The following is a 15,947-nucleotide window of genomic DNA, read 5'->3' as shown; positions in this document are numbered from 1 at the left end:
ACACTGTTTCAGTACCTTTCCTGGGGGACTTCCTGGTCTTGACTAAACTCACAGCTAGACAGGATTAAAGACGGCACCTCAGGGACACTCAAGCCATCTTCTTTTTCTATTCTCTGATTCTCTTCCTCGTTGTTTGTCTCTACTTTCTCATTCAACCTGGATTGTATGAGAATATCTTTATCTTCCGTACTGTCCTCTTTTTTCTCCCCTGTTTGCAGTTCTTCTTTATCTTTTTTCTCAGTTTGTGCTTCTTTCTCATCTTGGATAAAGTCCAGAAGTCCTGTTGTGCTAGCATCGGTTTCAGCATTGCCATGGAAAAGGCTTGTGTTCTGTTGATTGAGCATTTGTACCTTTTCCAAGTCATCCTTGGCTGCACCTTAAAAGAAATATAAACACAAAGTTATATACTGTTTTTGTCATGGATGATACTTTTGTGCCATATTATGTTAATGACTTAATGGACCAGTTCTGTATCTTCAGATTTTTGTAACATTTCAAATCCACATCAAAATCTTCCATTTGCAAACAACATTAACCTCCCTAGAGATGTACCAGCTAAAATATTGCAGTTGGATTTGCAAATACCTGTTGCATCTGGAGGTTTCTTCTTCTGGGATTTCGACACCTTTAAGCACACATTTGGCTTCTCCTTACATTCCTTCTCTTTCAGCTGCATAGGGGCAAAGAAAAGAGGGAACAGCCAACAAACCTTTTTAACATGCAAACATGAAAAAGCAATTGCAAGGCAAACTCACCCTAAGAAATAGAAAAATAGGTGACAGACAGATATAAACAGATGCCAAAGCTACACTGGAAAGGTTCAAAGTCAAGAATCTGAATGTGTTACAATGGCAGATATCAATCCCATTGAGAATCTGTAGCAAGACTTGAAAATGTCTCCATGTAATGACAGCTGCTTGAGCAATGTTGCCTGCTATTTTGCTTGATTAACCTACTATATAAAAAATATATTTTCTACCTTGAATGCTTGATGCAAGGCACTGTACACACAAATGCATGGTGTCTCGTGAGACAGTTAATCTGCTCGGCTGTCTCTCTAGATATTGCAGAGATTATAGTCACTACGAACATAAATGCCACATCCGTAGTTAAACGTGCAACTAGCTTACAAAAAAGTATAACCTTCCATCCGTCCATTTGTCAGTCCATCTATTTACAATGTCAGTTACCCTCTCACTTGTAGGTATGTATGTATTTTTAAATTGTTTGAGCACCTCAGGGAGGAAGCTGACAGCTTGGTGAACTCCGGTCAGCAGTTGCTCCAAGTCTCTGAGCATTCTGATTGGCCTGTTTATTCATTGTCTCCATGGCAACACCCAGGTTACTTAACATCTGCTCTATGTTCTTCCCACAGGTATGCTCACAACTGATCACGTCCTGATGGCTAATGGCCGACTTCTGTAGCGTGACAAGCGTGTCACTCTGGCCACTAAGTGCATCGATCTGTCTCTCATTCAGTGCAAAAAAGATTAATGGAAGAGGAGAAGCTTAGGAAGATTTATCTTCTGCAGTCAGCAAGGATTTTTCAGTTTCTCCTCTGCCACCATTGCTCCTGTTGCTGCAGTGTTTTTGAGTTTGTAAGGGATTTTGGGTCAAACATCTTGGCTAGAGATGTCATAAGACTGGAGCTGATCTTTAGTGGTTTAGCTGAAAGCTCCAGAATCAAACACACTTACAGAAGAATTTGCAAAAGCAAGAAAAACCCGTCCTGAGGAAACCTGTTACTTGTAGGACTGATACTCGCCTGTCCTGAACTAGAGAGTGCTTATTACTTCCCAGTTCCTTTTCTTTTCTGTCTACTCTCGAGCCCACATTTATATAGTGGTCTTTTGGCTGCTGCTGATTGGTCTGTATTGAAGCGGACTGTGTGAGACTCCGATCTGCTGTGAAGCCAGGAGTCAGGTGTGAGGATATTGAAACCAGTGCTGGTCAGGACAAAAAAAATAGTGATACAGAAGAAAGTGGATCTTACATTAGAAACATCTTCACCAATTTATAAATATACATTGAGCTAAAGTGTTGTAGCTGATGGTACCAGCAAGCAGTCTGCAATAATTCCTTAAATCGTTGGTTTGTTCGTATGTGCGTACTTGTGTGTTGTTTTATGGGTGTAGATGTACACGTTGGAATGTGATACACATGGATGTCTTTCTCATTCAGGACAAGACCCAAGTCCTGCTGCTAAACACACAGACGGGTGTGTGAATGTCAGAGAACTGGAGTAGGTGTGTGACAAAGCCAAGCAAACAAAGAGTTGACGTGGACAACTTGGATGAAATTCAATGAGGATGTTTACCTACATTAATCAAGTGAACCGTCACATCCTTCTGGAATAAACGACCTAATCGTTTACTGAATCAAGAAAAAAGGCCTCATAACCCATTGTAACATAAGGTCACATGCTTGTACCAATTTACATGGCTCAATTAAAAAAAAAAAAAAAAAACCTTAGATTTGGGGAGAGGTTAGTACTGGTACCTTTTCTGCTAACCACATTGCCCTTGTTCATTCATATCATAACTCATATGGCTTTTTTATGAGATCAGGTGTACATGGGATTATTATATTCATGCTGTGAATGTATAGCATACTGTGAAGGTGCAGAGGCTGTTTGACTCTCATTTACCACAGTTGTACAGGGGCTTTACTTTGATCTGCCCAGATTTAGACACAGCCCAGACAATAAACACCCCTCATGCTAGAATGAATTAGCCTGAATTGGCAAAGTACCAAAAAGACCACACAACGATCTTATAATACACTATGATCTTATAATAGCCTGGACATCATGTACCAGTTTGTGCCTGTGCTCTGAGTGTGATGGTCTCTGAATGAGAAAGTGGATTATTTTCCTACAACAACATGACCTGACCTGTTTTATTCCTTACATACCATTCATAATGAAAAGGAAGTGTCTGATTGTTGTTGTTTTTTTTTTGTGATCAGTGTTTTGCTCCAGTAGCCCAACCTAAATTCTACCTTTCTTAGCTCCAGTCCTGCAAGTTTCATACTTGTGCACGTAGCAAATATGAAGTATGAACATATGAAAAATAAAAACCTCCCACTTATGTGACTTTATTGTCATGTTCAGTGACTTTCCAGTCCCTTCTGAAAGACACGTCATTATGAAAAGGAAGCGTCTGATTGTTTTTTCTATTGTCAGTGTTTTGCTCCAGTAGCCCAACCTAAATTCTACCTTTCTAAGCTTCAAAATAAAACTGTTATAAAAAATAAATAAATAACACTGTTATGCCACAGTTTTGTACCAACTGGACCAAAATTCACATTTTTGTCAAAAAAGGCTTTAAAAAGGCTAGAAAGAAAATCATTTATGACAAAGGAATTAAAAAATCAATTCATAAAAAATATTCAAGCAAATATTTCATTTATGCATTTATAAAATCATTAGAAATGAATTCTTGTTTTAACTGTCCTTGGTAAAACCTGACCATGTACTGATTCACCAATGGAGGGCAGCAGATATGCACAGCAACTAGACACAAACACACACACACACACACACACACACACCACACACACGATTCCATGACACCCTATAAACGGTGTGGTACTGAATAGCTTTTTAACTACTTGTAATGACTCAGTGTCACTCAGGCACTCATTCACTGATCTACATTCAGGTTAGGAATGTTGGCATTCGTGTGTAAATGTGTGTAACAGAAGAAGAAAGGGGGTATATCTGAAGTAATGGAAGATGTGTATGTGTGTTTATGTGAGTGCATGTATGTATTCAGCATCTATAAAACAGTTATGGGTTCAGTGGTAACCAAAGACCTGAGCATGAATGACGTGACATTATCATATGTCACTATAGTTATGTTTAATTCAACCAGTTTAAAGTCTTGCTGACTTTACAAGGTCTGTAAACTGCATAGAGTTTATGGATAGAAGTGTGTGTGTGTGTGTGTGTGTGTGCGAAGGTGGCATGTTTAGAGAATGCGATTGTTTGTATAAGGTGGGTTAAGGTCCAAGCAAGTGACAGAGAGGGCAAGTGCTATTTTAGTATATGAAAGGGTAGAAGAAGGTAACTAAATCTCTTTCCAACCCCAACCCTCCTTTCTTTTCTCTCAACACATCTCGCTGGTCTCAATTTATTTTATGTAATTGATATGTGCACTGACAGACGCCACCTCCTCTGTGCAAAACACACAGTGGGCATGTGTGGGGCTGCAGAGTAGAAACGTATGAGCTGACGTGGGGGAGTCCCAGGGAAACTCTGGCAAACACTTGTCTAGTGATGAAAGCAGGCGCCTGGCACACTGGTGGTAAACACATCACCACTGGCTATATTACAGCCACTGCTGCTAATATTTCTCCCAAATATGACATTGTGAATGTGATTTTTTTGGATTGTACATTGTTAATAGTCTATAAGGGCTTAACAGTTAGTTGTAATTTAATCACAAATTTTAACCTGCTCAGTTAAACATATATAATTGACTATGATATTGGTGCTGTAACTGTTAGTTTCAGTTGATGTCGGGTGGCGTGTTCCCTCTATATGTCAAAATTGTAAGGCAAAGGAGGATGTAAGTGCAGATAATTTATTAAGTAAAGTGCAAACAACCCAAAAATGTGAAAACAAGAACCATAAACATGAACTGTGAATACGAGGCAAAGAACAGAGACTAGAAGCAATACTGTGGCACACACAACAACAAACAACAATTACAACAGAAACAACAGAAGCTTGACCGTGAGGCACTGAAAAACTAGAACTTAAATAGTGGTACTAATCAAGGTGACACAGGAAACAGGTGAGCGATGTGAGACAAGTGACATGCAGGGGCTGATGGGTAGTGTAGTTCTGCGCCTCTTTGGTGCTACCATGACAACCACCCCTTAACGCGTGGCTCCCGAAGCACGAAACACAGTCAAGAGGGGGTCATGGACAGTCATGAGAGATGTCTCTTAGCTGATAAAGGCCATTAGGCCAACAAGGTTCTTTGGGACCGATACCCTTAGTGTAGCCGGCAGACGATGTGACATCCTCCACAAGGCATTGAGGTAAAGTGATCTCTTCCTCATAGCTAAGAAGTGGCGTGACATCCAAGGCAGAGCATGAGAGTGGAGCAATGGCCACTGCGAAGCGAAGTCCAAGGCGGAGCCAGAGGGGGGAGTGAATTCCAAGGCGGAGTCGGGGGGTTGGGTTGAGAGGGTGGGGGAACCACGAAGCAGGGGGAGGAGCGACATCCTCAGCAGAGCAGGGAGACGGAGTGACACCCATGGCGTGGCTGTGAGCCATAGTGTTGTCCTCTACGGAGCAGAAGTGTAGCGGGACGTCCTCAGCCGAGCAAGGAGGTGGCATGACATCCTCAGAGGAGCAAGGAGGCAGAGCGATGTCCTGAATGGAGCAAGGACATCCTCAGTGGGGCAAGGAGGGTGGGAGATGGTTATAACTAGGGGGGGAACGCTATCCTCAAAAAATTTCCTGAGGGGGTGTATGTTGAGCCATTCCTGTGTGGCCCTGACCCAATCTCCCCTCCCCTGGTGCTCCCACATCAGGTGGTTCTTCTTCAAGATTGCCTCTTGGACTTCTCTTTTTCTCACGATTGGGAGGCAAAGGCAGATGAAAGTGCAGGCAATTTATTAAGTAAAGTGCGAACAAACAACCAAAAAATGTGAAAACAAAAACCATAAAAATGAACTGTGGATAAGAGGCAAAGAACATACAGACTAGAAGTGATACTGTGGCGCACACGCCAACAAACAACAACTACAATAGAAACAACAGAAGCTTGACCAAGATGCACTGAAAAACTAGAATTTAAATAGTGGTGCTAATCAAGGTGAAACAGGAAACAGGTGTGGGTGATTTGTGAGACAAGTGATATGCAGGGGCTGATGGGTAGTGTAGTTCTGTGCCTCTTTGGCCACGACACTATAAAGCAACACAGAATGACGCTATATCAATTAATTATTAAATCTATTATTATTTTATTTATTTTTATTAGGGGGCCAAGCACAAAAGGTGAGTAAACACCCTATTGGAACTGTATGTTTTCTTCTTCACTTCACTTCTCTTCTCTTCTTCTTTTTCTTCTTGATTTATTTATTTACCTATCAATCAGCTTCTACATATATGTATAGCATGCTGTATGAAACATTCATCCAGTTAGTGTGACTAGAGTGCAGTCTTCTTTTAATTCAAAGAGTTATATATTTGAAGAACTACATTCATAAATGTGAAAAGCTCTTCTGCTGATTTAAAATGATAAAACAATTAAGTGCAATTAAGCAATCTAAATAATTGTGATGATCATTTAATTATTATGATTATAATAAATGATTACTTATTGTCTTTATTTTGCAGCGCCATCCTGTAGATCTGATTCTGCCTAGTAATAAGAATATATAGACCAACCATGCTGTTTTAACGCAAATATATTTTTATAAAACTAAGTTATGTTTTCAATATCTTACACATATGTGCACTGAAATTAGTAGCAAAACATCTGCTTTTTGGTGGATTCAGCAAACAGAATTCGACTACGTTCAAATGACTGAAAGGTATAACACAGGGCCACCTGCTTCTGACAGTCAGCAGTAAGAGACCTGTGCTCAGCATTGCTGATGATCCTATTCCACCTGAACATGACGTTCTCCACATACTCATAAATTACAGTACATAATAGACTCTGAACCAACCATGCCTTCATTCACCTAAGATCACTTTTTAAACTATTCTATGCTATGAATTTACAATCTAATCTCTAATTTCTCATTATAAATTCCAGGAATTATGTATATGCAAATGCCTCTGAAGGGCTAATGAAGACCTAATCACAAGGCTGGACTGGGACAAAAATTCTGGCCTGAAGTATCACACTCACCCACGCCACCCCATACACCCACAACAAATCTTAAGACCACTGATCACCTACCGTAATGTACAGTCTCTGACGAATCGAACTTTACTTTATAGGAACTACTATTCTATACCTTTAAATTAATCTCAGCTCCCCTCTCCTATGTAACATATAACATGAGTAGGTCTGTCACAAGACAAAGCTAGCTAATTGCTAACTTGCTAACAAGTCACTGACTATGAATTTTCATCAAAATTATAATTTTTATACTGATTTTCAGAACAAATTGCTACAAAAATATGTTCAGTTGTATATCCTAATAAGGTCAATTATGCACCTAGTTGTGGTTTTACTTGCTAGATAGTGATATTGCAGTTAATCCAGCCTGATTAAATAATGTTAGTTATATGCTTGCAGATCAAACTGAACTGCAGTTGAAGTTACTTTCTGTTATGTTACAGCATCCCCTTTTCCTTGCCACTCCACCTGGCCGCTTCTGTCTTTGCTTTCTGTTTCGTGTTGCTTTTATTTACAGAAGCAAGATGGAAATAAGGCCAACAATGACCAATTGCAAGACTAGCAGGTTCATACAGTATCATACAGTATTGTACTTTTTATTATGCAATTTTATACAATTGTATAATATAGCAATTGTATAATATAGCAACTGTATTATACAGTATGAATATATATATATATATATATATGTGTGTGTATGTGTGTATGTGTGTGTATATATATATATATATATATATATATATATATATATATATATATACACACACACACTTTTGGGGAACAAGGCTCTGCACTGCACCTCTGCTTGTGGTGAACTTTCTTATTCAAGTTCAAATTGTCAAGAAGAAAGTTTCCCAAAGAATGTTAGAGATTAACAGGTTTTATCACACAAGGCTAATCTACAGAGAGCACCTTTCGCTAATATAAGAGAGAAATTAAATGAAACACATGACACCGTAGACTGGAGCACATTCCGAACTATGTTATTTGATTGCTTAACTTGGGAAAAGTAGCATAATCTGCTGACCCATATCACATGATGAATGTGCATATGAATGTCTGAATCACTTGACTCATATCACTGAGTAACCAAAGCAGGCAAGGAGGGTTCCACAGCTGACAGCTCGAATGCTATGTGCTGTCAGACAATCAAACATACATAATGTATCTGTACTTTTGTAAAATAACGTTATAGGTTGTACTTGTATTACGTGGTTTTCATATAAATTCAACACTAGTATTTAAACTCTCTACACTCTCATTCATTACACACTTTGCCATATGTAAGTGGTATAAAAACACTCAGCAAAGCGTGGGGTTAAATGAGGGCATGTGTGTTACCTGTGAGTAAAGTGATGTGCTTCCTGCTGATTTATCTTGTTTCCTCTTGTGGGTGAATAAACTCCAAAACTTCCTCCATAAAATGGATACAACTAAGCACACACTACCCACAATCCAAACGTCCTTATCACGCAAGAAGTTCTCCATGGTAACCAAAGTCACAAACATGGGGCCCAAGTCCGAGCCTCCGTCTGTGCACAAACTCCACTTTAATGACACTTTTAATCCCCTATGTGTCCCTATCTCCCACTTTTTCAGCTCTACGTTAACAGTAGTCTGGTTGTTGACATCAACGGTGCAGCCAAGCCACAGATTCTGAAAGGGAGACAGAAGTGAACCCACCCTCATGCCTCCTCTCTATAAGGAGCAGAGAATGTGTCAGTCACAGAGACAAGTGTCAGACAGGTGGAACTCTGGCTCTGAGGAAACGCAAGGTGGTGAAGAGGACCCAGTGTATCCTTTAACATTAGACGCAGCACTTAATGTGCTCAGTCATTCCTCTCACTTGCACATTTGCACTTAAATTCACACATCCAAATGCAAACACACACACACGCACACACACACACACACACACACACACACAAATCTGTACAAACTGATATATTGTAAATTTCTACATTCTTGACCCGGATTAAACACTGCCAGTCAGGACCCTAGTTGAATTATGTATCTATAAATGCCAAGGATTATAGGTTACAACACTCAAACTAAAGGCCAAAGTGAAAATCTAATTCACAAATACTGATGGCACACACTCAGAGAACATTCATCATCATGGAGCAGCCAAAATCCAAAGCAAACATTTGGGTTCTTTTTTCTATTACTTAATTATATAGGATATCTTGAGTACCAAGTGCAGGTATCATATGGTATCAGGAGAGACCTGCTAATACAACCAAGATCTTTCACACTCTTACTTCAGCAGTTTCAAAACTAAACACACACACACACACACACACTCGCACACTGCTGGGTATGCATGGCACTTCATCTATTTGAGTGACGCCTGGCCAGAGCGTCTAGAGCTGGTATTCTACTAATCACTCATGTCAAGAGAGCTGCATGTATGTGTACTAATTAGAACACCAACATGGGCACAGACTGCAAATACACCCACCATCATTTAAAACTCATCACCAAATAGTCTGATTACCAAGTAAAATACAAATGTAATATAGGATCCTCTTAAATGTATTGTGTTAAATCTATCTATCTATCTATCTATCTATCTATCTATCTGTCTGTCTGTCTGTCTACCATACACAAAGATTCTAGAGAAATTCTCTCTACTACTACTACTACTAATAATAATAATAATAATTGGATATATTATGGATCTAGACTGTACATCTCATACATTTGATGATAGTAAAGAGCCACACATTGCTGAAGAACCAACTGATCCAGATATGCAGGATAGGAATTGCATGGCATTTTTCCCTGTGCTGAGAATATAACATTATTATATATAACATATAAAGTATAATAGTAGTCTAAGGGCAGTTGTTGGAGCATTCAATAACTGGTTGTAATTGTAATGTGTAAATTGTATCTGGTTGTAACACTAAGTAAACTAAGATCAAAATAAAGTGTGAATAATGAAAAAAAAAAAAATTGGCTTTTACTATATAAATGGGAACAGCTTTGATAAGAAATTCTCCCATATATGTTTAATCTCATGACCTTCATTGTTAGTGGAGCTACTGTAATTTTGAATTTTTTTTACTATAGAGTTTAATATTTATTGTGTTATTTATTTATAAATATTTATTTAATATTTATTGTGTTATTCACCTTCTGCTTTAAGGTGATATGATAATTATTATTATATTACAGTAATAATTGAGTTTTGAGACTAACAGGTTTATAATGCTTTTCTCAGTACAAAGAAATATTATTATATAGTACCGTGCAAAAGTCTTAGGCACCCTTATATTTTTATTACCATAACACCAATTTTGTCTTAGATGTTTTATGACTTCTGCATTATTGAGTCAGTAAAAAAAAATCCAAACAGTATTTCAGTAAATAAAGTAACACACTATGTAATAGACCAGACAGCAGTTTCAAATGCTGTTATAACGCTGTTTTATATAATTATAAAACTGCACAAATTGTACCTTGAGGCTACCGATGTTCTTTTAAAAAGCAAAGGGTTGTCATGCCAAATATTGGCTATATTTTATTACTCCTTACTGCTCCTTATAGTAGTTTTTAAGAAAACATTTAATTCCATTATTTTTGAAGGCGTGATTTCTATTGTAGCATTACTTTACATGTGCCTAAGTACTATGCAGATGCAGTAGATAATGTTAAATAATGCTGGGTTATTTATTTAATATTTTTGTTTAAACAAGATATTAATAATAACCAATAGCTAAAACACCCAGCTTTACAGAGCTTCAAACATCAGAGTGGATCATAATGCGACAGGGGTTGCGTATTCATAAACACAAAGTGATACTTGATGTCTGCATGATCATGTGCCAAGTGCATGGAATTCTTTCTTTTTTGCCATTCTATAACTTTATTTTCTCAAAATTCATGTCAATATTTGCATTTCTCCTGAAAGGATTGGATAAGCATTGTATAAGATTGTATAAGCTAGGGTGGAGTTAAAAGTCATTTGGTGCCCTAGAGTGCTTTTTAAGACAAAAGTTTATATCCAAGCATACTGTGTGCTAGATAAGATAAGATTATTTTTATTGCCATTGCACAGGCAACAAAACGTCCAAGAGCTTGTATAGTCTGATTTGGAAGATGCTTTATCTAAGTAATGAAAATCCACACCTAAATACTGTTATCAGGATAACCTAAAACGTGTTTCTTAAAAAGTGTTGGGAGGTTTGTATGAATTTATGAGCCTTCTGCAGTACCACTGACACATATCATCAAATGTAGGCCCTACTGAATGACTACTTTACAAGGTTGTGATTATCTTGAAGGTCCATCATGCCATAATACACTGTATTCTGATACTTCATACCAAAAAGGCCTAAGAACTGAACTGAGAACCATAACAGCATGACAACTCCCTCTAGTGGTGTATTTTAATAATGTTCAGTTAAAAAAAAATAATAATAATAAATAAATAAATAAATAAATAAAACATAATCACAACCTACAATACACCATTTGTGATTTCTCTGGCTCTGGAACGCTAATGCTCAACCCTTATTTAGTTATTCATATTAAAGTGTAGTATTCAGTAACTCTTATGGTGTAAGTACAGTCAAACTATTGTATTGTATTGTACAGACATCATTGAAATGGGCAAAAGGTTGATTATATTCATTCATTCATTCATTCACTTCATCTTCAGTAGTCATTACTGATATATTCATATACTTATCCTCAGTAATCGCTTTATTCTGGTCAGGGTCATGAGGAATCTGGAACATATCTCGGGAATACTAAACATAAGATAGAAAGATACCTTGGATGGGATGAGACGTCCACTGCAGTGCATTACACTTACACAGTCACACTCACATTTAGAGTAGCTGATAAACCCAAATGGACACAGTGAACGCGTGAAAAACTCGGCACAGAGGAGTAATATAATAGAAAAAGTTATAGACTGTATTTGTGGGGTGTTAGGACCAACTGACAGATCTTAATCCAATATGTAATGCAATACTATAATAATATTGGGGATGGTTAGGCCATAGGTGTAGTTGTAAATGTCTGACTATTCATCTGTGAGAGGAATACCTGCCCCAGACCCCCCGGCTGCACATGTTTGAGCTCCCAGTAGCAGCGTAGAGTCTCCACCCTTTCCAGGTGTCGGAAGAAATCCATGCGACCAATGGCTGACCTCTCACCTTCCCCATCCACAGGGACATGGCTGCTCAGATATGCAGGATGTGGCAGAGGTGAGCTCACTGCATCAGAGAGACCACATTTGCTGTGCTTGCTTTCTGTAGCAGACATGTCCAAGCTGCAGGAAAAGAAGGAAAGAGATTTTGATGATGCTGCTGCCGATGATACTACTACTACTACTATGACAACAACTAACATCATTTATTATTTATTATTTATTATTTAATTTGTTTATTTAATTTATTTATTTTAAATGATTTTTATAATTCATTTTGTATAGTACCCCACGTATAAAAGAGTGGATGGTTAAAACAATGTATTTATGGTAAGGCACATTATTCAATCATTAATGAATTATAAATAGATGTGATGCGATTCCAGAGTGATATAGGAAAAACAACTTCCACCAGCTGAGCTGTGACCTTCAGGAATAAAAGTAGGTTTGCTTCAGCTGAACAAAGTATTCCGGATGGACTATAATGCTTCATGAGATCATTTAAATATGGCCTGATAGGCATTAATCATGGGAACAGTACTTGAGAGATATTGACCTCTGGTGTTGGAAAGGGATGAGAGACTCTCAGAAACACTTTACTTCTGTTAACCACCAGACATTTTTTTCAGAAGTGATTTAAAAGTGAGGCATATTACAGTCTTCTTGGCATCTTGGCATTGGCAGTATGGCAAGCATCCACAGTTTTCAACAATTCAGTCACACAATAACAACTAGCACAGTCAACCCGTGCTGTCCTTAACGTGCAATGCCTGTGCTGAGAGAACAGCAGCAAGCACAGGAGAAAACACAGTAACTGGTAGAGAGAAAGGAATGGACTTAAGACACTGGGCAAGGCTTGGCAAAGGAGATCTGGATCAGTACTGGATCAAGCTGGATGGTCTTAGTCACCTCACAGACACACACATCATCGAGAACAGGGTAGGCATTCAGGGTAAGTGTAAGAAATCAGTGATAAACCATTGCCACGTAAGGAGTATAGACTAGGAGGAGATGGAATAGCATCCTCCAGGACATCAGGTCATCTTTAGCACACTGATAGATCAGAAGTTAGAGCAAACTTGGAGACCAATGAGCCAGCTGAACAAAGAAACCAGAAGCATTGGAGGAGCCAAGACTGCTTACCAACAATCTCACTTACATAAATATGTCATAATGATATGTACTATAGATAAAATTCACATTTAAAATGAATGAATATAAAACAGATCATGAGTTGAAGCGTGAGTGTGGTGTTTCTAACCATAGAGTAAGTATATTGTAAAGATAGCAGTATAGCATTCCAGGCTATGTGTCAAAATGTCCTCTTTTACATCACATTCCCAAGGCGCCACCTCAGTAAAGGTCACACAGCCCCAGTTAATTGGGCATAAATGAGGTGTCAAATGGGCCATGATACTGCACATACAATGTCACATTCCACTATAATGCAAGTAACACAATGTTCAACCTTCAAGTATGGACTAGTCTCATCGCACTGGGAGGCTTCCCCAGCAAAGTAGTTAATGAATGATGTTCTATTTTCAACCCATATAATCCTGAATCAGCTCTGGCGCCTGAGCTTAAGCGAGATCCACAGCAATGACAAAGATGTTAAGTGGTACTGTTCCATTCCCTAAGCAGTTGTTACTAAAAGTCAAGATAGATATGCTGACATGTGGTATTTTGGTGCTACCTGGCTGTTAAAAAGAAATTCTCAAAAGATAATTGTTAATTTGTTAAAAACAATAATTATTTAAATTAATGTAATTCATAATCACTGTAATATTGCATAAAAATGAAAAATAATGTTATGATCATGTAAAATACTAAGTCATTTTTTAAAAGAATGTGGATCTTAGTTATTTATGTGCTTCGCTGTCAGTTATTTTCTTGCACTTATTGTAATATAACCTCCTGAAAGTGTGTTGGTCAAGCCATGGGACTGAGTGCTATGTTAATATCTGCCATTTGATTTTCTTTGATGCAGTATTCAAAGGCTTTGGATTACTCTTACCCCTGTGATCAAAGATACACTGTCTGTCTGTCAACACACTCTCTATTTTATAACATCAAAAACTGGTGAGGTGCTGGTTCTGTCTCTCGCTCTCTCTCTCTCTCTCACTCTCTCGCTCTCTCTCTCTCCCTCTCTCTCTCTCCCCATGCATTTGTATATATGTGCATAAGCTACTAGCACCAAAAATAATTTTGTGCAGTGCTTATACAGATGCCTAGGTTCATATTTGTGTCATGAAGTTAAGTTCAAATACAGTCACAAACTGCAAAAAGCAAAAAAGCAAAAATCCATTGCAAAAAGATTCCAGAAAAACTGTCATTTTTAATCGACACTATTTCAGTCCTATTTATATAATTGCTTCCAAGTATAAAAAGTGTGTACCAGTATTAAAGATATGTATAATTGACGTTACTACAACTACAACATTATACAGTACACTTTTAGAAATCAACACTCCAGCCAGCATTAAACACTGATTTAACTATTCATTTTCAGCATCAGTTAATGAAATCTATATCAGCCAAAGATTAAATGTCAAGATTCAGCCCAGTCAATAGTGTGAGTAACATAATAAGTTTTTGCTCGGATGTTAATTTGGATAAGAAAATGTTATCATAACTTATACTAAATAATTAAAAATGATATAAAATGCCTTAGCACATAGTTAGCAGTGAAAATGAATTTGTTTCATATTGAACACAGTAGGATAAGTATGCAGTCAACATTCAGAAAATTAGAGCACCATTTCCTCTACATTAATTTTGATTGACAATTTATACTTGGCAGCATATGGGTGGGTAAAGTTTTGTGCCGTGGAGACATGACTAACTACTTCAAAGCATGTGCTCTATCTATAGCTCGGGGGCTCCCAGACATAAACCAAGCAGAATCCCACCAGGTGCGTTCTACCAAAATAACAGTCATAAAAAATATATACATCACAGAAAATATAAAAAGGTATTAGCTACTAAATATTGAACCATTTTAAAAACACAAAATGTGAATACATATTACTGTTAACTATTTTTTATGTTTAAACCAGATTATACTGAATATGAAATTATGATTTGGTTAGTTTTGTACATTAATTTTTTTCCAACAATTCACTCCCTTGTTTCAGTTCAATACCTAATGATCAGTTGAATCAGGTGTGAGAAAACACAACAGCTGCTTGTGCCCTCTAAATAGGTCGGCAGTGTTTTAGGCGACAAAAAAGAGTTCATTTTTCAGGAGTAATTCATCAAATGCACAAAGTGACATTCAGAAAGAAGAAAAGAGTGTGAGAGAAGGAGAGAGAATGTCTTGAACGTCAAATCCTGTTGTTCTCTTCCTTCATTATCATCACTCCCACAGCTGCTGAATGCAAATGCCAAAGTGTAAAATTACAGGGACCCACTTTTCCCCTTGGATGAATACACACGGTACATGAACACACATGCTCACACTTATGCAAACAGGAAGCTAGTAACATCTAAACACATGTGAAACATTTATTCACAAGAAAAGGTTAAGCTAGAGGTTAATGTGAGTGTTGTTTTTGTAATATATACTGCTCAGCTGTTATCTCAGGTTTAATTAGGGCAAGACTCTGCAATATGCCCTGATGAAGCAAAATTTAATCTCAGAAACCCAATAGCATCAAGGGCTTCCACAAAACTGAGTATAAAGCCTGACTCATCACACTCACTCAGTTTTTACTTACGCTTGATATTTAGCAATGTTTAAAATCTTCTTCTCTTTTCCTCCCATCTCCTTCAACACCTTTTTCATTTGGATTCCACCTTTTTTTCCCTTCCCTGTTCTTCTCTCAGCAGTGGATGCTAAGTCAAAGTGTGTGTTGTTCTCAGTCTGAACAGTCTCAGAGGTGAGTATTAGAGTGACCATACACTCAATAAGACAAGGC

At 37.8% G+C, this 15,947-nt stretch overlaps 1 protein-coding gene across 3 annotated transcripts in view; it reads right to left on the bottom strand.

Annotated features, from left to right (window-relative positions):
* Positions 1-15,947, bottom strand: part of mylk4b (myosin light chain kinase family, member 4b) — a 28,316-nt gene extending 12,369 nt beyond the window's left edge. The window contains exons 1-4 of one of the 3 annotated variants that reach the window (XM_026944628.3): positions 15,747-15,947; positions 11,928-12,153; positions 586-670; positions 16-376 (exon numbers count right to left, since the gene is read on the bottom strand). In XM_026944628.3, coding sequence (XP_026800429.2) covers positions 16-376; positions 586-670; positions 11,928-12,153; positions 15,747-15,928 — 854 coding nt within the window. In that variant the 5' untranslated portion in view covers positions 15,929-15,947. Of the gene's footprint in view, positions 1-15; positions 377-585; positions 671-1,235; positions 1,947-8,210; positions 9,624-11,927; positions 12,154-15,746 lie in introns of those variants that run through there. The other 2 variants (XM_053242019.1, XM_026944627.3) reach the window with 2 other exon arrangements.

The sequence above is a fragment of the Pangasianodon hypophthalmus genome, chromosome 19 (assembly GCF_027358585.1).
Source record: "Pangasianodon hypophthalmus isolate fPanHyp1 chromosome 19, fPanHyp1.pri, whole genome shotgun sequence".
Classification (NCBI taxonomy): Eukaryota; Metazoa; Chordata; class Actinopteri; order Siluriformes; family Pangasiidae; genus Pangasianodon; species Pangasianodon hypophthalmus.
Note: the sequence above shows the minus strand (reverse complement) of the source record. Positions and strands in the feature narration are given on the sequence as shown.